The sequence below is a fragment of the Oculina patagonica genome, chromosome 8 (genome assembly GCF_052425735.1).
Source record: "Oculina patagonica isolate OP01 chromosome 8, crgOcupat, whole genome shotgun sequence".
In the NCBI taxonomy this organism is placed as follows: Eukaryota; Metazoa; Cnidaria; class Anthozoa; order Scleractinia; family Oculinidae; genus Oculina; species Oculina patagonica.
This window is the reverse complement of record NC_135765.1, coordinates 15,599,026-15,625,726: the sequence shown is the minus strand read 5'-3', so window position 1 is coordinate 15,625,726 and position 26,701 is coordinate 15,599,026. Positions and strand designations below refer to the sequence as shown.

Genomic DNA, 26,701 nt, shown 5'->3' with positions numbered 1-26,701 from the left:
TGGATGAAGATCAAATTAAATTTCATCCCAAGAGTAAAACTACAACTATTTTCAAAAAGAATTGAGACAGTCATTTTAGACATTTTAGAAATGATACCTACTGTCCCCTCTCCCACTTAAGCTATGTTATCTGAATTTCGGAATAGCGTTCAAACCTCAGTGCAAAGGGGGTCATGATGACAATTATCCGTTCTCTCTGAAGGAGGGCATTATCCTTTAGGAAGAATGCAGTTTATAGGGGAGTGTCTCGACTATCTTGTAACTAGTTGTAGCTTCTTTTAAATAGGTACCGGGATAGCCGTTAAGTAGACTTTAATACCCTACGAATTAGCTTGTTCGAGAAACAATAGTCAAGTTCCTAAAGAATTCTCCTTTTCATACTAAAGAGGCCAGTTGCTTATATATAAATGCATTCATGGACAAAAAGACGAACAACACAACCAAGCAGCAAGACTGAAATATGACTTTTATTATTGTTGGTGTTGGTTTGCATAATTATTTGCAAAATATTTAAAAATATTAACAAGAGTATGACGGCATGAATTGCTACCATAACTCTAGTATTTTGTTACACATCAGATATTTCAAGGACACATTTTTACTGAAGCGTACTACTAAAGAATAGTTCTATTCTGTTAATTGTTCAGTATTTTAGTTTGATTTAGTACAAGAGTATTCAGCATCAATAATTGTTCCAGCCATCCCTTCTTTGTTACAGAAAAACCAACCTCTTCCACGCAGATATTCCACTCATATCCAGACCCCAATTTGGAATCTCTACCGTGCGCGCAAGCAAGGTCCTGAGAACGAGTTAATTAGAGGTGAAGTCAAAAATTCGCGGTGTCACGATGGACGTAGGCTCGATTTCCAGCCGTTCTGGGAGTCCGGTGCGTCATCCTCCTGGGGCAAGGAACGCGGGCTCACAAAAGGGCTGGAAATCGAGCCTACGATGGACGCGAGAATTTTTTTTTGCGGGGGCGGGGGGAAGGGAGAAGACCATTTTCTAGCGGATTTTTTTTGCTTCTCGCTTGAAGATCAACGAGGTTGGTCATTGGAAAAAGAAGGCATTTTATTTTAGCCTGATTTGTTTGTGCTGTATGGTCCTGTATTGCCCGTTCACTACTCGTGAAAATAAAAGGCACATTCAGGGAAGTTTCGGTATAAAGTATCTTGTATTCTATTTCTCAAGGGAAACTAAGGGCAGAGTACAGGACACAGATTCGCAAAGCTTTTCTATAAGGCAAGTTGAATTCAAATTGTTTCTGAGCAATGGGCTTCAAACCTGCAAACCTAGGAGGGCTTCGTGATTCTATTCTATCAGAGTGTGGCAGGTCTCTGCTTATGATCACATAGTTTTTGCACAACCCAACAAATCTTTATGATAAAACTATAAAACTGTGACGTTTGTCAGTCGAAAGACTGTTATGTGCAACCCTTGTAAAACAAAGTTGATTTTTTTTTTATTTATAAAACAAAAAAAACACAACCTTAAAAAAACTCGAAGTTTAGCCGGTGTTCTTTTAAAACAAGAATATTTTATGTCTGTTAATTGTTGCTAGAGGATTTACTTCTGTCCTCAAAATGTTATAGCCATCAAATCCTCTTCAAACAAAGCTATTATCAACATGATACAGATACCCAACAGCAAACCAACATTTTGGCACAGAAACGTCACCACTGGTTCTGTCTGTAATGTCTCGCTGTGCATCAGGTCAGGCAGCTTGGGGAAAATAAACAAGATTTATTTTAATACTAGTAGCAAACAATCAAAACTGGCAAAGGGTACCTCCAAGTTACAGAGCTGCAAATAACAGTCGTCATCGGACATTGGCCGACCAAAATTTGCTAATGTCCGACAAAATTCCAAGTGTGGTCGGACATGATGTCCGGACAATAACTATTTTTGATTGTAAATCATTTTACGGCAAGGATGAATAAAAATCTGTCCGACCACAATTTTATTTTGTCCAACCAAAATGGTGTCTTAGAAGGACAATTGTCCTTTGAAGTGAAAAAATTATTTGCAGCCCTGATAGTTATAAAGTACAGGGGAACCTGACTTTACCGGTAATAGGGATACCAAAGGCATTGGAAAGAGTATTACAGAGGTAGAGTTTAAAAAGTGTCCCCAATTAGTTTTTTTTAAGCTAAATACCTCAGACACTTTAATAAAGTATTTCATTCATTCATTCATTCATACAATGAAGGCTTGTCTCTTTTGGACCAGATGAATTGTTAATAATAGGGAGTTGTCCATATGATAGAGGTTTCTGTAAGGAAAGGTTCAACTATGTCTTTAACACTTCTGTGAAAGCTGCACCTTTTTGCTTAAAGTAACTTAATGGGTTTAATTCAAGGGTGAAAGCAAAGAACATATTGCTGATCACCACGTTTATGATGTGTGGTGTTCACCTCTTTAACAAAGCTGTTTTAGTCTTAAGGGTATAAAATTATTTAGCTCAAAAATTCAGGTCATTATCTATTTTAACAAATGTCTAACATAAAGGTGAATTGTTCAACAATGATACATGCGTGGGACATCATCCGTGGCAAATCTGAGTCACAGATAGGAATCGAACCCATGGCTCAACATTTGTTTTAAAACATTTGAAAGTCATTGAAGAGAATTAATTTTACAAGCTCAGGACTAAAACAGGTCTTAAGGTTTCTCACCATATCAACCAGTGCCACGTAAAGAAACATTCCAGCAGCGATAGCAAAGATCCAAAACCGCACATCAGCATGTTGGCCAATAAGAATACCAATAACTAAACCAATGTAGCAAGAAATGGCCGACATCAAGTTTGCAAACAATGCCATCTTCACAGACATGCCAGCTGCAAGAAGGACAGCAAAATCCCCTACAAAGAGAACACTATAAGCAGCAATTCACACGAAGTCTGTCAACATGGTTTGAAAGTTAACTAATCACTAAAAATTGCTGGTTTCAACTTTGTTTGCACGAGGGTTGCACATGACAGTCTTCATGACTGACAAACCTGTGGCCCTCGGATTCCTGATCAAATTGGAATTTAAAAGTGTTGGTTTTTGTAAGGAAAACAGGAGAACCCAGAGAAAAAACAACAAACTCAACCCACTAATTATGATGTCGGGTCCGGGAATCAAACCCAGGGCCACAATGGCATGAAGTGAGCCCAGCTCTCGCCATTGTGCTATCCCTGCTCCCCCCTAGTTTGAACACACACTATCCCAAGCATATCATGATCAATACTAATTTCTCATTATCAAACAGACAAGTGTTGACAATGAAGAAAATCATCTGAAAATAAGGAATTTATTAAACATTTTTTTCACATTTACTCCACTTGACTAGGAATCACGAATGAAAACAACCAGTTTCTAGATGTTTCAGGCAGCAAATTTACTTTTCAAAGACTTTCGAGGCCTTAAACTTTGGTTTTAACTTTGGGGACTTTTATGGTTGGTTCCTTCTGGAACCCTGGGAAATAGGTTGTACATGCGCACTTAATTACGTACATGTAAAAGAAATTCTTACCAAGTTCATGAGGCAACTCATGGCAGAACACAGCAATAGATGTACTAATTCCTCCAGATACACCAGAAGATCCACCTTCGGAGAACGCTGCGCCAATGGCTAGTCCATCACTTATGTTATGAATAGTGTCGCCAATTATAATCATCCAGGCCACGGTTGATATCTTCTTTATGGCTTTCTTTGATCCTTCCACATCACTTACCAATGAGAGTTGTGACAAGCTCTTGGGTTCAGCTACAGGATGACCATTCTCTAGGTCACGTCTGGCATTCTAATCAAAATAAAAAAAAAATGATTTGTACAGTTTGACATGTCTGTTATCGTGGAGATTTGTACATGACTTAATCAATTCAATCATTCAAACATTGGCACTTTTTTTTTGGTTTGAACTGGCAATCAAAGTGTGAAATAATGTTAGAGGCTCAGTTGTCAATTTCCATGTTCGCTCTCGGATAAATTATTGTCAACACCACCTCCCTCATTTCTTACAATATGATTGGCTGGTTGAAACAGAAACCATCAAAAGTTGTCAAAAATTAATGACAAACTGTTGCAAGGGTGTGGTGTGCATCTTTGTAAAACAGGGTTTAACGATGCAGAGCCCATAGCCTGTCTGCGTCAGCCAGCTAGTGACTCCGCTAGCAACGCCAAAATCCAATGGCCTAAAGACAGTGCAAAAGCTGAATGGGCAAGCCTAGACAGCGGCCTAAGTGTCATCCTCCGCTCCCGACTCAGAGGGAGTACAGTCAACAAGCTTAGCCTATTTAGTAGTGTGGTATATGAAACATGTCTCGAGAAATTTGGTGCGGTAGAGTCAAAGAAAGGGAGAAGAAGAAGAAGTAGTGAAAAGACCTAACAGAAGGCAGGTGAGGAAAGGTCAACTGCAAGCAAACTAGAGAACCTTAAAGCGCCAGATGAAGGAAGCCCCTAAGCATGAGAAATCTGGACTACAAACACTGATGAAAGACATAAGGAAACAGATACTTGTCCTGACTTGTGCTGAGAACCAACGGAAACGACGGAAACGAAAGCGTAAGACCAGGGATGCGTTCTACAAAAATCCGTACGCCTTCGCCAAATCACTGTTCACTGAAAGCAAGAGCGGTGTTCAGGATGTGCCCAGAAGGAGCTGAAGGAGCATTTTAAAAAGACCTACTCTGATCCCGGTTGAAATGTGCAGCTGCCTGGCATGCCCGGCATTACGAGGCCAGCCCCTCCAGGTGTAGCCTTTGATATGTACAACCTCCAAGCGAAAGAAGTTCGTGAGTTTGTACGGAAAGAGTGTTCCTGGCATGAATGGATTATCCTATAAGCTGTATAAGAACTGTCCGCTCGTGCTTGGTTAGCTTACGGTCCTCCTGCAACGGGCCTGGAAAGAGGACCTGATACCTCAAGACTGATGCCTCGCGGATGGCATCCAAATCCCCAAAAGAAGAACTCAGTTGGCATTGGCAACTTTCGACCGATTTGCTTAACGTAGAGGGCAAGATTTTCTTTGGCGTTATCGCTCGCCGAATGACAAACTTCCTCATGGACAATGGATTTATTGATACCTCTGTACAGAAAGCCGGTATCCCGGGGTTCCCTGGATGCCTGGAATGTGCTCAAATGATCTGGAACTCCATCCGGGCGGCCAAACAAGATCTAAGAGAACTGCATGTGGTTTGGATCGACCTCGCTAATGCCTGCGGATCAGTCCCCCATGACCTGATCTATCGTTCCCTCGACTTCTTCTACATCCCAGGAAAGATCAAAGTGCTCCTGCAAAAGTACTTCGACTCAGCCCACATGCGCTTTTCTACCCAGCGCTACACTATCAACTGGCAAACAATGAAGGTTGGCATCATGATGGGCTGCGGCATCTCTCCACTTCCGTTCATCACGTGCATGGAGATGCTCTTACGGGGAGCCAAAGATGCAACTGAGGGGGAGATGGTGGATGGAGGCATAGTGCTACCACCAATGAAAGCGTTTATGGACGATGTTACAACCCTTGTTGAATCCAGGATTGGGACAGAGCTCCTCCTCCAGCGTCTGAATGAGCTTTTCGAATGGTGCCATATGAAAGCCAAGCCCAAGAAATGCCGCAGTCTCTCCATCGTAAACGGAAAAGTCCAAGAAATCCACTTCTCCGTTGGTGGCAACCAGATTTTAACCGTTAAGGAGCAGCCTATAAAAGGTCTTGGCCGTTGGTATAGCATCCCACTTACTGACCGTCATCGCGGTACCGAAATTGAGAAGACTGCAAAAGAAGGCTTAATGGCCATCGACGAGACAGAACACCCTGGAAAGCTGAAGGCATGGATCTTCCAACATGGCCTCCTTCGTCGCTTACTTTGGCCGCTACAGATCTACAAGGTAACACTCACTCGCGTTGAAGCAATCCAACGGCACGTCAACAAATGCCTCAGAAAATGGCTAGGTGTTCCTCCCACCTTTACAACTGTCGGGTTGTACAGCCGCTCGGCAAAGATGCAGCTACCACTTTCTTCCGTTGTGTATGAATTTAAGGCTGGGAAGGTGCGCCTCCGCATGATTCTCCGGGATTCGCCTGACCAAGTTATCCGCGAGGTACAACCCGAGGTGAAATCTGGCCGGAAATGGACTGCTGAACATGCAATGACTGAAGCAGAAGCCAGCCTTCAAACTAAGGACATCGTAGGTGCGGTGCAAGGTGGTACATCGCTGGTTCTCTGTGCAGAGACCTAAAGGCCACCGTGAGATGGTCATCGAGGAGGTACGCGCCATCGACGAAAAAAAGAAGATCAGCTACAGCTGCTGAGTTCGTTTAACAGTGTGCTTGGTCTGCTGGGAAGAGGCAGAACAGAAAAAACTCAGCTGGCCCACCCTTGCTCAGATGGAGCCATTGAGGATCAGCTTCCTACTAAGGTCCAAGTACGACCTCATTTCTACACCTACAACCCTCAAACAATGGGGCATTGTTGACGACGACATTTGCCGTGTTTGCAACCAAAAGCGTAAGGCAATAAGGCACTTCAGAAGTATACTTAAAGGCACAACAGAGTGTTGCGGGTTATAGCCGAGGCCACACAGGCCCAATGCGCCAGCATCAATAAAACACCAGTTAAAGAGGTAACAAATCAAGGCATCAAGTTCCACAGGAAAGGTGAGCAGCCCCAACCAGCCGCTGTGAAGAGAGCGAAACAGTGGACACTACTAAAGGGTGCCCAAGACTGGCAAATGCTGGCTGATCTCTCTGAAGCCCTGCATTTTCCATGTCGCATTGCCATCGCAACTGTGTGCCCGGGCATCGTAATCTGGTCCGACTCCAGTAAATGTGTGCACCTGGTGAAACTAACTGTGCCTTGGGAAGGGAATTTTGACTTTGCAAACGAACGTAAGAGAACCCGATACGAGCCTCTCCGTGCTAACTGCGAAGACCGTGGCTGGACCTGCAGCGTTATCCCCGTTGAAGTCGGTTGCCGCTGTTTCATTGCAAGATCGACCAGGTCCTTCCTGTTAAACATCGTACTCCCAACGAAAACTCTCCGAGAAACAATCAAGACTCTTCAAGAGGAAACAGAGGCAGCATCCAACTGGATCTGGCAGTCATCGCGCAGTAAGTAAGTAAGTAAGTAAGTAAGTAAGTAAGTAAGTAAGTAAGTAAGTAAAGTCTTTATTTAACGAGGGTAGCACTAAAATAGCATAAAAACACTAACAAACCAGTAACAAACCAAGCCTGCGTTGCCAAGCCTCCTAAGCCTGCGTTGTTCGCATTAATATCTTGTTAAACTGCATCCAGCAAAGTTCTTTGACATCTGCTGCCTGGACACTCCCTGTACATACACCACACGCTTGATGCTATTACGCCTGACCAGGCATCACCCAGTGGTATCTGCCACTGGCGGTGCCAGGAACTGTAGTCCCGTTGCTAGCCACCGAAACTAACATAGTTCCTGGTCAACGGCTGACGAGGGTGATGCCTAACAGTTGTCAGTTAAGCCTCTGTATGAATTTCTCTACCTTCATCGAGCCTTTGAAAACCCTACAGGCAATTAAATAGACTCCCTGTAGTCTGCCCCCCCCCCCCCTGAAATTACCAACCTCTGTAAGTAACTAACTGAATACAACGAAAAAATAAATAAAATACTTACCACATTTGTCAAAACAATGTCGCCGTTTTCCATGGGTGGTTTCTCATCGCAACTCCCAATAGGAAGAGTACCTTCATGGTGTTCCAACTTAGAACAAATTGTTTTCTTCTTGAAGCTATGTCGATTAGAAGTAGCAGGAAACTGTCACACAAAAAGAAAGAGAGAGAGTTTGGCATGGATCAGATTTTAAGTTACATCAGCCAGAATGTTTGCAACCATAGTATCACCAAGTTTGTGATAACATTGACTGTAATGATTATTTCCCGGTAGGAGTATCGGTAATAGTGTACTGAGAAGCGTAGTGTAGTGGAAGGCAAAGTGGCCTAATAGTTAGAGCGTTGGAATCTGGATCGTGTAGCTCGGGTTTGAGTCCTGTTCTTGGGAAAGACACTTAACTGTCAAAGTGCCTCTCCACCAAGGTATATAAATAGGTACCAGTGAATTTAATGCTTGGGGGGTATAAACCCTGCGATGGACTAGCATTCCATTCTGGTGGAAGGAGTAATACTCATAGTCCTTTCATTCTACTGAAACCAGGATAAGCAACAGCCTGCTGGGGCACTAGGCCCGAATGCAGACTTTCAATAGTGTACTGACCTGAATATCACTGTGACTGTGGCCATTATGGTCACCAATCCTGCTCTTCAAACACAAATGCATCACAGTTTCAAACAAGTAGAATGCATAAACAGAAGACAGCACAAGCAATGCCTTCCAAATGAAAGCTTTCTCCTCTTCAGGGGCTTTACCTTCTTCTTCGTGTTGATGAAGACCAAATGCCTGCACAGAAACAAATAAACATCAAGATGGGTGTAGTGTAACAGTCGCCGGTTACACAAAATATTCATTATTATAGGGTAAGTAACAAAAGAACAGATTTGCCTCTTCTCAAAAGTCTTTTATGTCTCGTGCAGACATAAAAGTTCGTTTTGCAGAGATGAAGAGCTTGTGTAAGCACATTTGCAGGTTTCCAGCTACATAATTTGGCAAAGGGTCGACAAGGAATTCTAATGGTCATATTTCCACTTATCCTACTAAATCATTGGTCAGGTTTCTATTACTTTGCTGGGTCAGGTAGGTAAGCACCGGCTATATGAGCCTGTAGGCTTGGATATCGATGTGGACTCCTTTATACTCCTTATAAATTTAAGCAATAAATCATGACACAATATTAAATTTGTCCTTACATGTGGTAACAGATGAAGTAAACTGTCTCCAGCAAGTGATCCAACAGCAAGTGCAACTAACATGGCCAGGATTTTCTTATAAATACTCTTTCCAAGAAATGGAATAGTAGCCACGCCCACAAAAGAAGTGATGCTAATGATGGTCACAGCAAGGAAAGCATAACCCCAAATAGCTGACGATACTGTGTTCTTTTCTGGTTCATCCTCTTTTGTTTTGTCTGATTCTTTGCAAGCTCCACTCTTGGTTTGTTGAATAAATGCAGGGCAAAGTTCCTTGAACTCGCGCATATCTGCACCGACTGAGTGATCAATGCCAAAAACTGTCAGCATGTCGTCCAACGAGTAACACTGAAAATATAATGGTCAGTGTTATATTTTTATCAATTTGGTAATAAACAGCTTTATTCATACGAAACAGATACATACATACATTTATTGTGCTCCCTGAAAAGGGCTTTTCAGCAGCAATATTAAAAAAAAATTAAAATACAAGAAAACGAAAGTTAATTACAAAATATTTACAATAAAAATTCACAACGAGAAATTTAAATAATGAAAATATATACAGTATCCAAAGTTAATTTTAAGTTAATTTAAAAGAAATATAGACAGTCTTTTTTTTAATCTGTGTGGAGTCAATAGTTCTTCTTAAGTCCACAGGGAGCGAATTCCAAGTTTTTGCACCCCAAGAGGCAAATGATCTCTGGCCGATGGAAATTTGGCAGAGTGGCAGATTGAGATCATTGTTGTTAACAGATCTAAGATGTCTATGGTGGACTTGTGACCGACACTGAAATTTGTCATCTAAGTAATCGGGAACCCGATGGTGTAGGCATTTATGCACCATGGCAGCGATGTTTAATGTCAGCATGCTATCAGCAAAACAGGTTTTAAAATCTAATGAGAACAGGTTTTAAACAAATTAGCACACAATTGTTGCACTGATGCTGTGTTTTGTTTTGTTACTTTTTTGTTAATTGAACTAGAAAACAAATTTCCAATATGAAACACTGTGGCCCTGCAGCCTGTGGTATCAAGGAATTGCTCTCTTGGTATCGATCTCGTTCCCAGAGCCTGTGTTCCCCTTGACCAGCGGTCGGGAAACTCAACGGCTCTAGACGAATCGGCCTCTGGGGACAAGATTGTCTTGGTATCTGTTATTATAACCCACCCATAGTTTTTGCGCATGCTCATTGGACAAAACGGACATCACGTGGTACGGAATCGGACGACATTATTATTATTATTATTATTATTATTATTATTATTATTATTATTATTATTAATTGAGCCACTGCCTCTTTTCTTAAAGCTTGAACTTTGTGTACACAAGACAGCAATAAATTCTCTCAATCATTATCTTAGTTTTACCACATAACAAGGGCACTATTATGCAGTAAATAAATAAAACAAACTGTCATCAGCAATTTATTCTCCAATGTAACTTACACTGCCACTTGTTGCATTGGTTTCATGATCATGATCATCATGATCATCAGCTGCACGGCGATGAACACCATGAGGTGCCCCTGATGCACGCTGCGGCAACAAGACTGACCCAGCTGATCTTTTACGTCTGTGGTCATGGCCATGACCATGATCACCGCTGTCGTCTTCTTTGGATGAATCTTCATAGACCTTGCCGATGCCAAGAATTTCCATAATTTCCTCCAAGTCTCCTTCAGATAGGTGCTCTTTATCCTTGTAAAGGTCCTTGATGAAGAAATCTTTTGAAGGCAGAGAAGAATCTGTCTCATTGTGCCCACGTGATTCCTTGATACAAAATCCCTGTACCAGACGTAATACGATGCTAGCACAAGCTTTTTGAAAGTTTTCTTGATTGAGAACCTTTTTATCACCATGATGGCCATGTTCTTCTTCTTCCTCATTATGTTCTTCTTCTTCTTCGTCCTCATGACGTTCTTCTTCTTGTTCTTCAATCTCCTCAAAAATGCTTTCAGCAGAAAAACACTGCAAAAAATCACAAACTGTATTAAATTTTTAACCCATATAGTACAAAGAAAGTGGCGTGAGGCCAGGGATGGAAATCATTTCAAAACCAAGTTATGGTCGATACAAGATTTGATATTAAAATATACAAATATATTTCAACTATATTCCATGGTCATACTTGTAGTCATGTAGCACCACAAAGATGTTATGTCAGTAGTATTTATACGTATTATTTTTAAAAAATGTACAACAACTTTTAGTTTGCAAGACATGTTTCAATCGTTCCAACGATCATCTTCAGTTGTGGGATCGTTTACAGTTGAAGTTGAATTTTTTACAAGCAATGGCGTAACATGCGTGATACGCAACATTCGTGATACATTTTAAATTTAACGTGCAACATTTAAATGCGCGAGACATGGAACAATGCGCGCGAGTATAAATACACGGCAAAGAAATTAAACAGTAAAAATAACTTAGTAAATTACAATTATTACACAAAATGATGCAAAAAAAATTAAATTAAATTAAACGACACTTATTTATAAGAAAATAACATAATACTAAAATGAAAGAGTTAAGTCAGCATGTTTGAGCTGCTTATTTAACGTGGGGTTTTCCCAGCGGATGTGGACAGCCTCTTTTAAAATTAGCTGTAGTCTATAGGGTGCGGAATCTACAATAGAAAAGCAGTTCTTAGATGCAAGCCTACGGCATGCCTCAGACTGCTGCAGATGTTGGTAAATGTGTGAGTTCCTGTCCCTACTCAGATGCTCACGAATGCGCGTTGAAAGATGACGGCTAGTTTCGCCGATGTAACAGGCATTACATCCTGCACAAGAAAATTTGTAGACAACGCGCGAACGGAGATCGAGAGGAACAGGATCCTTCACACTGAACATACTACTCACTTTAAAAAACGAAAAAACTAACTTAATTTCAATGTTAGTACAATAACGGTGGACAAGTTTACGCAATCTCTTCTGAGCTTCTGCAGAAAAGGATCCTACATAAGGTAACTTAAAATAATAAGATGAAACGGGTTGTTGAACCCGAGAGCTATCTGATGGGCGGACTTGAGCTCTGCTTACGTATTGGTTGACAACCTTATCTATAATATGAACAGGGAAAAGGTTTTTACGTAGGATACGAGTGAGGTTCTTAATATCATCATGAAAGCTCAACCAGGAATTGTTGATTTTGTAGACCCTGTCAACCAGTGTTCTTACAAGACCAATTTTGTAAGAAAATGCAGTAAAACTAAAATAGTTCGTAAGGAGCCCTGTGAACGTTTTCTTACGGAAAACTGAAGTCTGGATATAAAGAGGATTGTTATGAACTAAGACATCTAGGAATGCTAATTTATGATCTACCTCTTTCTCCATGGTAAAACTTATGTTTGGGTGTTGAGAATTGATGAAGTTGTAAAATGACACAGCGTCTTGCTCTGTCTCAAACACACAAAAAGTGTCATCGACATATCGTCGATAGTACAAAATCCTTGAATCCTTGTAGTTCTCTAACCATGCATTCTCATTATGCCCCATGAAAAGGTTAGCCAATACAGGGGCAAGGGGTGAGCCCATAGATACCCCATCTACCTGGTCATAAAAAGATCCTTTGAACAAAAAATGTGTTTGCGCTGTGGCAAAACGAAAAAGGGTTCTAAGCTCATCAGTACTTACCTTAATATCACTGTTACCCTCCTTAACGTACTTAACTGCTAAATCAATGGATTCATCTAGAGGTATATTCGTAAATAAGCTTTCAACGTCAAATGAAACCATAAAATTACCTGATACCGGTATATCTTTGATTTCATTAACAAACGTGAAACTATCCTGAGTACAATAATTAGATGAATGTGTGGTTGTAAAAGAGAGCAAAGATACTTAGCTAGTTCATAATTATAAGTCCCAATCGACGAAACAATAGGTCTGAACGGAGGCATCGAGTTCGGTCCACGTGGCTTGTGCATTTTTGGAAGTCCGTAAATCCTGGCTGGCTGGGAACCAGATTGGAAGATTTTTGAGTACACGTTTGGTTCCAAGTGTCCTTTAGATTTCAACTTCCTCAGAAATCGTTGGAGCTGACCCTCGCGTAACAAGGTAGGATCTTCTTTAATTGGCTTAAACTTGGTGGAGTCACTGATTATTTTGAGCACACCAACGTCATAATCAGTTCTGTTTAATATCACAACACCGTTTCCCTTGTCAGGCTTCAAAATCACGATGTCAGGGTTTTTCCTAAGTTCTTTCAAGATCTTGTACTTCTTCAGATCAGCAACTGTTGGTCGATGCGCTAGCACGTATGAATTTGCGATGTGTGAGAGGTCCGACACCACCTTGCCTTTCTGCTTCCTGTCTTTAAGATGTTTGGTCAAAGTTCCGTTCATTAGTTCGAAGCAAGTGAAAACATCCGCTTTGTTGATTTGCGGTGGGCAAATTGAGTTGGTCAAGCCATATTTTAGGGCGTCCAGTTGTTGAGACGTAAGAGTACATGACGACAAGTTGGTGACTGTTTCTTTAGATGTAAACGGCAGAACGGTATTTCTCGTGAGCTGTTGAAGCTTCTTCGTATGCGTTTTGATGACCTTATCCACCGCTTTCTTCACGTTGAAGCCAACAGATTTCTTGAGAACATAGAAGTCAACACCGTTGAAGATGTTACCAATGTCCGACATCAATTTGTTCTTCACGAATAAAAGCTTCTTGTACTCCTTTGTACGCTTGTTAATTGCACTTCTTAACAGACGTTTTCTTATTGCCAAGATATCTTGAGTACTTGTGTTGGGTAGCTGGAAACACAAAAACTTCGGGAAAACATTGAAAGTTTTGCAATTGCGTAGAAAATTCAAATCCAGCTCTGCTTTGCGCGTCTTGACTGCGACTTTCTCAAACTTGCGGATTTCAGCAATGGCAATCCTACCATTATACTTTTCTGCTAAGTTGTGAATGATAGATCCAAATGGTCTGGATAAAAGCAGACAAACTACTATTTTTAAAAAATGTACAACAACTTTTAGTTTGCAAGACATGTTTCGATCGTTCCAACGATCATCTTCAGTTGTGGGATCGTTTACAGTTGAAGTTGAATTTTTTACAAGCAATGGCGTAACATGCGTGATACGCAACATTCGTGATACATTTTAATTTACATTTACATTTTATACGTATTAGCAGACAATATCGAGACAATAGAGACACCTAATTCGAGGTTCAACATAAAATATGCAGAATATTTGCAAGTTGCGTAGTATTTAAAAAACGAGCAATGAGCAAAACGTTAGTTACAGTGCAATAACGTTAGTATTTGTCTTCTTTTGCTCTGATATAGTAAAATGGTGCAATAATGGAATAAGAAATAATGAATAGTAAGAGATCTTAATATTTTACAGATTATATGGCTTTTTTGTTTTCATTTTAGCTATGTAACATTACACTGGTTAAAAAGTAAAAATCTCTGATATCTCATTTTATGTATTCACATACCTTTTTTCCTTTCAAAAATTGCCCAATAGTTTTGTTGACTTCTTCCAGTATATGGTCCAAAGCTTCATGAGTGATTCCCTGTTCACCATGTTCACTGAAATTCCTTGCAAATAAGTTGAAAAGCTCACTGTGGTTCTTGAAAGAAACTTCACATTGACCAGCGTTCTTTTCAGCTGCTGGCAACAGGCAGTAGATAATCAGTGGACTCACTTCTGCAAAGTCAGTGGAATTTAGCAGCTGTGATGGTGAGGATCCAGCAAAACTGTAGAGATCTGATGGCGCCAGGCACTAACAGAGAAAAAAATCGCAGTGAACAGTAACACAAAAGAAACCACATGTTTCTCAAAGCAGCGAGTGAACCTCTTCATATTTTGTACTGTTGAGAGGGGCCTAAAGGGGTAAAATGGGAACTGGGCAGATTTTCACTGGGAAAATGAGATTTGGGTCACTGGGACTGGGAATCACAAACAAATAATCAACAGCACTGGGACTGACAAATTTTAAAGCTCTAAATTACCCACATACCTCAAGGTAAAAAATAATAACTATTAGTAAAATAGTAAAACTTACTTTTCGGTAATCCGTTTTTTCACTTGCATCAGAACAGTTCCAGAAATGTAGCTTAGAAAGAAGTCTTTCTACATCATCATGCTTGAGGGAGTCACCATTTACTGCTCCTTGCAGCTCTTTAAAACTGTAGTGATCATGGCTTTGCTTTGGAAGTTAATGCAAAAGTACAGAAAAAAAGAAAGAGAAATTCAAACACAGTCTAGGTAAAATAAAAACCAGATGGTTCCACTATACTTGTTTTTTTAGTAATAAACTGCTTTATGCTAAAGAAGATTTAATTAATTGAAGTTATACTGCTTTATAGCTGAGAATAGGTTACATAACTGACAGCATGACACTTGTCAGGCAAGCAGTCTTGCATGTTAAAACAAGTTTCTCTTTTGCAACATGAATATTCAGTCCTCACTCTAAGTCAAATTCTTGAATAACAAAACAAGGAAAAGAGCGCACCAACAACAGCAAAGTATTCATTAATTTTAATGGGAAATAAATGAGAAAAAAATGCGTAATTCGACATCTTGCTAAAGACTTTATAAAAGTAACAATAATAGCGGAGCTCCAGCGCGCGAAGCGCGCCAGCGGAGCACCATTGGTAAGGAAATTTGGGGTAAACCCATGAAGTCGAAAAAGTTGGTTATCGAGTGAGCGTACGCGTGCCCGCCCGCGCCTACAAACTCTCGAGGAGGGGGAGGGGGAGGGGAGTCACAAGGCGACCCGAGCGGGGGAGGTAGAGAATGCCATCTTATTCATGGTTTTCACGTGACGTCATCAAAATTCTAAAATCCAGAATAGCAAGACCCCTGAGTTTTTATCCTTCACTGGCTATTAGACGTGCTTACTATATATCATTTTGAAGGTTTTTAGCTCGATAGCAATCCCCGTCTTTAATAAGATAGAGCATTTTGAATTTCGGAGTTTTACGCCACACGAGATCCAAGATGGCCGCCAGAAGGCTGTCACGTTCTCTTTAAAAAATGCCTTATCTTGCGATTTTTAACAATCTGAACAGTTGAGGTTTAGTGTTTATGTGAATGTTACTTGTTCACAAGGGTGATCTGACCGCTTTTTGTCGCAAAATTTAATGCCAGATGTTTTCATTGATTTCCGGCGGCCATGTTGGAGCCCAACCAGTTGGACTCCAGCATGGAGTTTCCATACTGTACTTTCTAAATTTGCGTGAAACATTTTGACGGATAACTCGAGTACGGAACAACATACTGACCTGAGACGTGGACAAAAAGTTTATTTAGTAGTTTTCTAAAACCTGTAATATTCTTGATTTTTTTGATTCAATAGTTTTTTCGCGGTGTGACAGTGGCGTGACAGTGAAAACCACCTATATATAATCCCCCAACGAACGTTAAGGTTAACGTCGTCTTGTACCTTTGTTATTGGACATCCATGTTATGGTCAAATGACAGCTGTCAAAACAAGGTATCCGCTGATCAGTATCACATGACCATATCGCGGGCTCAGGTGTACAGCTCATCGAGGGCATGTGTTTTTTTGAAGCTGACCGCTGACCGCGTTATTGTTTTTCATTGTCTCGCGGGCCCAAATCTAACTTTTTTGTCTAGGGTAATGACAGAATTTTGTAAGCGCAATTTCTGCGATTGGAGTTAACGATTTATTTCGCCTATAGATCTTTCTTGAGTAGTACACGTTAAATAACTTCAATAACAGTATTTTCAATGAGAGTACTTTCACAAAATTTTAAGAACCAGAAAATAAGTGTGGAGTTCTGCTTTTAGGTTTGGCTAAATCTATATATTAGACCAATAACGCACTATTTGCCAGTGGTTCAAAGGAGTGGGACGGGGGAGCACAAGGCGGTTCTTATACCTAATCGAATCATACCTTTTTGGTATGCTTCGGTAGCATATCAGGCGAGTTTGGTCGAGCCATGGTTCGCATATCAAAATACCCATGGCGAGACCAAACGAGCCTGATATGCAACCGAAGCGTACCAAAAAGGTACGATTAGGTATTTACCGTACCCAAATTCAGCCAAAAATCCGGTTATAGTTATCGCTCTGTTGAAGCCATGCTTGTAAGGTACGTACTGCAAATTACCTTATTACATGAAATTTTGGCGACACTTTAATTTAGCGATAAATTAAAATGCACCAAAATTAAGTGTCGCTAAATTTAAATCATCGCTCAATTAAAGTGAGTATAATATGAAATTCCGCCATCACACGATCGCGCTATTTTACGGTCGATTATGACGTGTATCGGATGTCTACGTGTATACATTTCAGTCATCTGGTCATTTCAACTTCACTGAACTGAAGTTTCAGCTTGTGAAATCGCTAAAATTAAGTGACTTTTGTTGCAAAATTTACGAAAAATCGCTAAATTAAAGTGTCGCTAAATACGGATTTTTTAAAATCGCTAAATTAACGTGACGCCAAAATTTCATGTAATAAGGTATGTTGACTTAATTGGTCTTCAACGCTTGACCAAGTTCTTCTTCTGCCTTTTTTCCCACTCGTTTGTTTATAGTTCCATTCTCTAAATTTTCAAAATCAAAACTAAGCGAAAAATTTGGAAATTCCAACTCCATTTTTTCAGTCTGAATGTCTCGGTACTTGTCGGCAAACATCGCGCAATTGGCGAGCGCGCACAAGTTTAGTTTTGGCGGGAAAGTGTTTCTCTTTTTACGACCGCTAAACACCGCTAATTTTAAATTACGAAGTTCTGTTTTATTGGTGAAACCTCTTTTCAATTCATCGTACAGTAACACTACTTTACTTCAAAGTGACCGTGATATGGTGGCATATCAGGTCAGTGACTTGATATCGTAGGATATCAGGACAGTAGATCGCGCTTCTGATTGGCTACTTGCGAATTTGGGTACGGTAAATCTACAAAGCAAAAGACAGGCAAATTTTGAACCAGGTTCACCCAAGACCACCTGGTTAATTACATCACTTAATTTATTACCTCTTGCTCTTCACATTCAGAATGCGACGCTGCAGATGTACTGACAACAAACAAGGCAAAACACAGAAGGAACACCTTGATTGCCTGGCAACACAGAAAAAAATTAAAATTATTATTTAATTATTTAAATTTATAACCTCTCTACAACCACCACCCTGAGGCAGAATTAAGCGACTACTGTAGAGAGGTGGCCATAAAAATATGGATCAGTATAGGGTTGAAACAATAATTATTCTGCAAAATCGTGCTGACAAGGCAGTAGGCCAAGTTGGTTAAAATCAGACGATATTCCGCAAGATTGAGCAGGATAATAGTAATGAAGATGCTGATGATGACAACAGCATTGAATATGGTACATTTTCATATGCTCGATGCGCTTTACAACACTCTGTGGGGACTTTTGACCAGACTGTATTCAGCAGTTTTCAAAGAATGAGGAAAATTTTGCAGATGACCCCAATGTAATTTCAGAACAAGACCAGACCACAACACAAGGAAATCCATGCGGCCTACTCTTTCTAATTGTTATTCGGCAAATATTTTGGTTATGTAGCGCTTTACTAGACGTTGGCCAGAAATTAATGATTAATAAATCAATAGTGCATTCATGTGACCTAAATAGCACCTTTTCATTAGATACATTCCTTTCGAATTACTAGTGAGAATTAGGAAACAGTGAATGCTTTAACTGATCTTGGATATGTAAATTTCTGCATAAAACCATTGTAACTGCAGGAAATATAAACAAATATAGCCAAATGAATATTTTTTGCAAAAAAATTTGTCAAATATTTTCTCTACTTTCTCCTTCAAAGTCTAAGAAAAGTGTTCTAACAATTCGTGTTAGGTAGAAGAGACAAGCTTGACATGACCCTAAATACTGGCGACACAGGGACTTTACAACGGTGAAAGCGACATCATTGCGGCACTGAAATGTGACAGCAACACAATTCGACAGTGACACAACAGCAGGAAAAATTGACAGTGACATTTAAAGCAGTTGCCTTGGCGAGTCATTAGTTCTCAGAAACATACGACATTACAACACGGCTATCCGCCCTTGAAAGGCCTCCACTTGAGCCATAAAGCAGAGTAAACATTGGTTCAAGAAATCTGTAGTTTGGGAAAGATCGGGGGGGAGGGGGGGGAGTTATGGGAGGTTACTGTAGAGTTCACCTTAGTGAAGCATATATACTGGGAGACAACTTTTGATAAGAGATTCGTGAAAAAATGGGATGGGTTCAAAAATCAGGATCTCATGGTAGTTACAGGGGCGGATCCAGGATTTTTCAAAGGGGGGTGGCTGTTTACCAATATTTTTTTTACTATATTGTTTAAGCCCCAATTTGTTTATGAAAGAGGGGGTTTCAGGCTTTTAGGCAGTTTTTTGAAAATGGGAACGCAAATTATTTTGGGTCTGAGGACCATATTTCATGGAGCCATAGGCTACATCCCCCTAGGGGGGGTCTGGGGGCATGCCCCCCGCAGAAAAATTTGAAAAGTTGAAGCCTCTTAGACGTGATTTCCGCGATTCTGAGCAGCTTTATACAGCTGTCAATTAAGTTATTAAAACACTGTTTTTCCTTGATAATTTGGCAAAATATTCTTTCCTCAACTTACCTTGAGTTATATTTCGGAGAAAAAGTATAGTTTTCAGTTATGAAATGAACCACGAACTTACAGGAAAGAACAGATATGCGTTGTTTTGCTCACCCACGTGCGTAGAAATTTTTAGCTCTTGGCAAAGTGGCCTTGGGACAACTTTGGCGACTTTGCTTGCTTGTGAAATCGCTTCGATGCGAAAAAACGGTAAGAAAACTCGCTAAAAAAGACGTAAATGAAGACGAAAATCATTCTAGCAAGGCTAAAACAATTCTTGAAAGCTAAAAGGAATCTATTTTTTCAAAATTATACACACATGTTTTGTTACATTAAGCCAGAAGTTCGAAAAACAGGCTGTTATTCCTGTTATTTCCTATTATGGAAAAATGGCCGTCCTTAACTTTGAACGGCCACGTGACTATGAGAGGTGGATGGACATTGTCCTTATTTTCTTATTCTTATTTTCATTTTTCTGGTGGATCAAGGGGGGTGGCTAGCCACCCAATCCACCCCCCCTGGATCCGCCCCTGAGTTATGTTATAAAAGATTTGGTTCTTGCTTTAGTTCTGTATTTACTGAGTTTTGGCTGCATTTGGGATGTTGAGTGTGCACCCATGAAGCTGGAGTTGACTCCATAACTCGATAAACACATTCCCTAGCATCCACAACTAACCACCGACACTGGGGTGAATAGTTGTTTTAGTATATACTAAAACAGTATATCTCCGAGCGCGAGTTGCTCGGAGATGAATAGTTAACAATTATTCCACGAGCGCGGGTTGGATATGGGATGGTAGATAGCCAACGAGGTGCGTAGCGCCGAGTTGGCTACAGTGGAACCCCGATACAACGATATGCCAAGGGAGCAGTTAATTTATATCGTTATATCGAGGAATCGTTATATCGAAGTTCCCGATATAACGATATTGCCGTAAAATAACCGGAAATATCGTTATACCGGGGTAAACCAAACATATACTTGTTTACGGATGAAGAGGCTTAGAATGCAGTGTCATTGTCGTATATCATCGTGCAAAAGATTACAAAGCTGTTGTCAGAAACGTTGGAGATAACTCGATTACTGTTATGTTATTGGATTAAATTCAATATTTTGCTTAAATTGTGACTGTGAACTGATAATATCGTTATATCGGGGAAGATTTCACGTTCGGTCTGCTGAATTCCCATCGTTATATCGGGAATATCGTTATATCGAAGATCGTTATATCGGGGTTCTATGCCATACATTTCACTGTAACTTTTGCTGGGACATAAAATGTTCATCGTTATACCGGGAATATCGGTATATCGAGGATCGTTATGTCGGGGTTCCACTGTATAACGATCTTATATCCAACAAGCGCGAGTGGAATAATTGTTTTATTAAAAACGCCCAAAGAATTGCAATATTTTAGCTCCCAAGCTGTTTTCGTTGGCGCGTTTCGACTACCACATTTGTGGTCAATGGTATATGAGCTCACATACCATTGCCTGTTAACCAATCAAAACGCAGGAATTGCAATATACCATTGGTAGTTTTTAATAACAAAGGATATTCGGAGTTTGATCCACTGTATATATTCTTTGAGTTCCTACTCAAATTGGGCAAAACAGAAACACTGGAAATAAAGCAGCTTCTATTGTGTTTGGGGCTACTAATAGGGGTATTGTATATGTTGTTTGTTCTATTGTTCTCTCGAAGGGAAGCAAGCCATTCATGTAAGACCTTGTGAGAACTGCCACATGACCGCTGCACTGTCGACTTATTTTTCTAAACTACCGTATTTATTCGATTAAGCGACCAACCTCGAATAAGCGCCCACCCTGAAGGTAGGAAACGTTAATAAGCGCCCAGCCTCGAATAAGCGACCACCCCCCCCACGAAAAAACTTAAGTGCACAAGAGGAGTGTTGATTATTGAAGTTGACGAGTACTTTTAAGAAGAATTCCCCCGTGACCGAGTTTTCTTAGTATTTTACAGGAACTATCAATGAACAGTTTAAATTCTGCTTTGGTACACCTTAAAGTTTTGTTGCAAAAATAAACTTAGTTTTTGCTGAAAATCGTGAAAATTAAATAAGCGCCCAGCCTCGAATAAGTGCCCACTCTCAAGATCCAAAAGTTTAATAAGCGCCCAGGGCGCTTAACAGAATAAATACGGTATAACTGATCCTAGTCAAGTTATCAAGACAGTCTTTTAACGGAAACGATGTAATGGATATTATTATCCTTAACGCTTACAGCAAAGGAAGATATCTCCAAATAAAACTTACCATCTTTCTCTTGTAATTGTAACAGGCGAGTTTTACTTGAGCGAGTTCTCTGTTGTTCTTGGGTCAGAGGACTTGCCTTTTCCTCAACCGAGTCTGGATACAAATCCATTGGAACGAATTACCTTTTTTATACCAATCTGCTAGATGTTTCCTTATTCTTATAACTTGATATCACGAATGTATGTGACAGTTTCCTCAGTTTCGACTAAAACCTATTTGTCTAGGCTCTAATCCTGCAAACATTTCAGCACTTCCTATCAAAAAGTCACGCAACTTAACTAAAATCAAAGTTCACTCTCAGATCCCAAGGCAACTGGAATTTCGACAAAAATGTGTATAAACTTTAAATTCTTCAGTGCCTCGCAGCAGTAACGTGGCATTCCCCGCATCATGCAGTCAAGTTTGTTGCACTGAAGAATTCTTAAAACATACCGGGGGGTAAAACTTTTTTTTACTTTTTTTACTTTTTGTTTCCCGAAAGCTAAAAGAAAACAGGAAAGCAAGACTGGAAAGGATGGCTTATAAAGAGTTATAAAGTTCCGAAAGTTAAGAACCCTCGAAAGAAGAGACCTTCCGAAAGTAGGAAATAATGAATGACAGAAATTTTATTTATTAACAAGCGAGTCAAACTGATCTGATGACCTTGTTGGAGATGACCCATATTTCCCCTTATTACTCGGTTGTCATATAAAACAGAGACTGATTGTTATTTTGGCCTACTGGGCGGATCTGGTGGTTTGTTAAGCTAATTTTGAGTGTCGGTTTGCGGGTATATTCGTATTTATCTGGCGGTTTACGGTCAACAAATTATGCCGGTTTAGGCCTTTAGGAGAAAACGAAAGCTGTTTGTCGTCTAGGAAGATCAAAATATGGGCGGTTTTCGGAATGTGCAACCTCATGTTTCAGTATATATAGTCACCCGAAAGTTGCGACTGTCTAAATGAAGCGACAAGAAAGGGCTGCTAAATTTGGAAATTAAGGATAATTTTGGAATACCGTAAATGATCTAATAAACGCCCACTCTCAAATAAACACCTCGTATCTAAAACACGCCCCCTATAAAGTGTTAATTTTGTATTAGACGCCGCTCTATAATAAACACCTCATGTCTAATAGACGTCTCCCACCAAGAATCATCTCAAAAACTAAAAAAATGCTCCAGAGGGTAAAATCACGCAATATAGTTAGTTTTTTGCCTGACGCAGACATCGAATAGGCCGACAACGCCAACATGGTCGACCCCGATGACGATGAAAACGTCGATATCGCACTATGAACGACTTCTCTAGGTTTTGCATTAGCGCAGATTAGATAAGTCTCCTCAACTCTGATTTGTATCTTACTCCGCTAGAAAACTACGCATACTATTTGTTTTGTTGACATTGTTACAGTTTAAAGTGAAATAAACACCTCTCTCTAATAAACGCCTCATATCTATTTAACGCCTCCCCTAGAACCCCCAAATTCAATAGACGCCCCGGGCGTTTATTAGATCATTTACGGTATTTCAACTATTACAACTAGTCTTCTTCAGGGCTAGTGCTATAATGAAAGAAATAACGGTTCTAAAATGTGCTATGCCAAAGGGGGGGGGGGGGGGGAGGAGGAGGGTTAGTCAAGGGATGACAAGATAACATAAAGATAAATTGATTTGATATTACGCCGGAAAAAAAGGAGATCAAATACTCCTCAAGTTTAAAACAGGGTATAAAGTGTAATACATCTGAAATGGGGTACGGATCTGAAAACGGAATATTGCCACACAGAAGTCAGAGAAGTGACAAGGCTAAAATTAAAGGTATTATGGGTAGTGGAAGATTTCCGTTGCTTGTTTACGGTGTTTTCAGCGTTTGTTTTCAAATGGTTTCCTGTTCTGTCGCGCTGAAACACCAACAGGAAGGAAGGAAGTGGTAGTTTGTCAAGGAACGGTAAACTACCACTGCCCGCAATGCCATTTAGAAAGGTTGTCCCAACGTCGTAAAAGTGTACATTTACAACCTTCCTCGAAATAGCCCCGGGGGGGTACTCCCTATAATGGCCTATACGGGGAGGCTCCGCCCGAAAGGGGTACCTTTTTCAGGCTTCAGGTATATAAAAGGGTAGGGATTTCACGAGTTTAAGTATATGAAAGGGTATGGAAATCTGTCATTTGGCTATTTAAAAAGGCCTTTAATTAAAAATATTTCGAACAGACGCAATTTATGGCTGTATTATTTTAATTTATTAAGCGCTACATAAAAATGACAAGAAACGTCCTATTTTAAGTCCACGCCATGTCTCTTAGGTATATGAAAGGGGTACCTTTTTTCAGTTGAAGGTATACGAAAGGGGTACAATTTCTGTCAAAAATGGTATATAAAAGGGTAAGGGGTTAGAACTTGGGGCGGAGCCTCCCCGTATAAAACTTTTCTGAGTATCCCCCCCGGGGAAACAGCTACATTTCTTAGAGTCCTTACATTAAGAGTTTTTTTTAGCCTCTCTAAAGTTCTGAGTTCAAGACCCCTTAAAGTCCGACTTAAATGAAATAGGGTGGGTGGAATATCCAAGGACGGGACGAGTAGACCCAAATCATTTATTCTTGTCTACAAATGTTGACATGAAATATTAAACCTGTCGTTGCCAATGCACAGTTGAAAGTGTTTTGTTTAATCGCTGGAGGAAGTGCTGATACAAACTGAAACGTAGAGACCCGGTCCAAATTTGAAGTGTAAAACATCCCATATTTCCGTTAAAAGAATGAGGAAAAATGCCAGACCCTTAATGTGGTCTTAATTCAGACGACAAATGTGTTGATATAAGTTTGGAAGTTATTTTGGGAAAATCTCACGAAAGTCTTGCTCAAATTGTATATACCTGATTTTAGAGGTTGATTTATCAAACTATAGAATTTTATACCACTTCTTCCTTCTTCTCCTTGCTAAGAACTTATTTTCTTCCACCCTTCTATGGTCTTCTTTGGCTTCGAGATACCACGAAAAGGACACCGTATTTGCTGCCTGGGCAGTAAATCGAATCATCACGGTATATTTCATGACATCGAACTGGCGTGTTTTGTAGTCTCAATTAGTTTCTATTATAAAAATCTCGAAATCCTGAAGGACTGTCTTATAAAAGTGACAGGGTTGTTCGTCGTAAATTTTGAAAGGAACCCTAAAAGTTGCCGAATCTCGCTTTGTGAGTGTATCCCTAGAATAAAAATAATCGAGTCTTTTTTGATATTTTAGCAATGATACCCAAAAAAAGAAGGAGAGAAAATAATTGATACCCCCTTCCTCTCTCTTTCGCTTTAGCATTGTTGTCTGAATTTCGGGATTGCGGTCAAACCTCAGAGCAGGGGGGGGGGGGGGTCTTAAAAACGATTATTCGTTTCTTTCTGAATGAGGCTATTATCTTTTAGGAGGAATGCAGTTTTGGCGACTACCTCAATTATTTTGCAACTAGTTGTAGCTTCTTTCATATATTTTTTTCCGTTTAATGTCATAAACACCTGCATAAACGCTACCGGGATAGCCCTAAAAGTGGTTACTTTACACTCTACGAACTAGCTTGTTCTGTCCGTTTTCGGAAAACAATAGTCAAGTTCCAAAAAAATTCTCGTTTTCATAATGAAGGGACCAGTTGCTTATAAAATTATATAAATGCATTTATGGACAAAAAGACGAACAACACAACTAATCAGCAAGACTGAATTATGACTTTTATTATTGTTGGTGTTGGTTTGAATAATTATTTGCAAAATATTTAAAAATATTAACAAGAGCATTGACGGCATGAATTGCTACCATAACTCTAGTATTTTGTTACACATCAGATATTTAAAGGACACATGTTTATTGAAGCGTACCAAAGAATAGTTTCATTCTGTGAATTGTTCAGTATTTAAGTTTGAATTAGTACAAGAATATTCGGCATCAATAATTGTTCCAGTCATCTCTTCTTTGTTAAAGAAAAAGCAACCTCTTATACGCAGATATTCCACTCATATCCAGACCGCAATTAGAATTCTCTACCGTGCGCGCAAGCAAAGTCCTGAGAATGAGTTAATCAGAAGTGACGTCAAAAATTCGCGGTGTCACGATGGACGAGCGGGAATAATGGACGTGGAAAACTGGGGGCGAGACCATTTTTCCGCGGCTTTTTTGGCTTCGCGCTCGAAGTTCCACCAGGTTGGTAATTGAGAAGAGAAGACATTTTATTTTTATAGCCTGATGTGTTTGTGCTGTCCCTCACTACAAAATTAATTTGATACTTCTTTACACGAAATATTATTGTATTAAAAATCTTCATTAAATGGAGACTGCGAAAATTTTCTTAGCCTGCGTAGTTTTTTTTAGCGCGCGTTTTAAAGGGGCGCGAGATCGCGAGAAGGCCACGTGGCCGTGGCCGTCTAGCGCCTTTCGCGTTTCCCATACGCGCACTCGAAACTACACAGGCTAAATTTTTTTCTTTAATTTACCTTGATACCTTTTATTTTGGAAAGCAATTCGAGAACCGTTAGCACAACGGAACCGTTAAAACCTTGCAGACGTGGGTTGATAAAATTATTCAGTTCCATTTCTTGAAGTCACTAAGAGCCAACACGAAGGAAAAGAATTTTTTTTAAAACACTTTGGCTAAATTTCAACAAAGGATAATGCTCCAGAAACTCGCATTGTGTTAGTTACTGCAAACTGTTGGAAGTTTTCGTTTCTTTCTGCTTTCTGCATGATCCTATAACGACTCGTGAAAATAAAAGGAAAGGGTGTTTTAATATCGTGTATTCTATTTCTTAGGAGAAACTAACTTAAGGATAGTGCAGAGTCCAGGAGCCAGATTCACGAAGCTCTCCTAGAGAGGTCAGTTGAATCCTAAAATGCTCTTTAACAATGGGCTTTTGTATTTTATCACACATGCTGTCCTAGCAGGGCTTCGTGAATCTGGCCCCTCATACAAAATACACATTGTGCATGTGTTACTAACTAATAACATAGACTTTATAAATTCTCAGTGGTTTACACAGGGGTAGTTTTGGTTTGATTGTTGGTTCTCTAGACTTGATAGCTAAGGT

At 39.9% G+C, this 26,701-nt stretch overlaps 2 protein-coding genes across 2 annotated transcripts in view; both read right to left on the bottom strand.

Annotated features, from left to right (window-relative positions):
• The window catches only part of LOC144663925 (metal cation symporter ZIP14-like), a 36,764-nt gene extending 14,918 nt beyond the window's left edge, over positions 1 to 21,846 (bottom strand). Inside the window, exon 1 of the mRNA XM_078525019.1 lies at positions 21,777 to 21,846. The gene's annotated coding sequence lies outside the window, so the exon portion shown is untranslated. The remainder of the gene's footprint in view (positions 1 to 21,776) is intronic.
• LOC144663927 (metal cation symporter ZIP14-like) lies at positions 283 to 21,751 on the bottom strand. The gene is made up of 11 exons (XM_078525020.1): positions 21,655 to 21,751; positions 17,780 to 17,863; positions 14,834 to 14,977; positions 14,264 to 14,551; positions 10,269 to 10,790; positions 8,820 to 9,167; positions 8,230 to 8,412; positions 7,633 to 7,773; positions 3,518 to 3,788; positions 2,674 to 2,861; positions 283 to 1,720 (listed from the first exon to the last, which is right to left on the bottom strand). The coding sequence occupies exons 1-11, from the start codon at positions 21,655 to 21,657 to the stop codon at positions 1,577 to 1,579; spliced, it is 2,316 nt and encodes a 771-aa protein (XP_078381146.1). The 5' UTR covers positions 21,658 to 21,751; the 3' UTR covers positions 283 to 1,576.
• Positions 21,847 to 26,701: the final 4,855 nt, after the last annotated feature.

What these genes read in the sequence shown, in the direction of transcription:
- LOC144663927 (XM_078525020.1), bottom strand. An exon ending in CCAATGCAACAAGTGGCAGT is followed by an intron (nt 9,168 to 10,268) that starts GTAAGTTACATT and finishes TTATATTTTCAG; the next exon opens with TGTTACTCGTTGGACGACAT. An exon ending in ACGTGGCACTGGTTGATATG is followed by an intron (nt 1,721 to 2,673) that starts GTGAGAAACCTT and finishes ATTTTCCCCAAG; the next exon opens with CTGCCTGACCTGATGCACAG.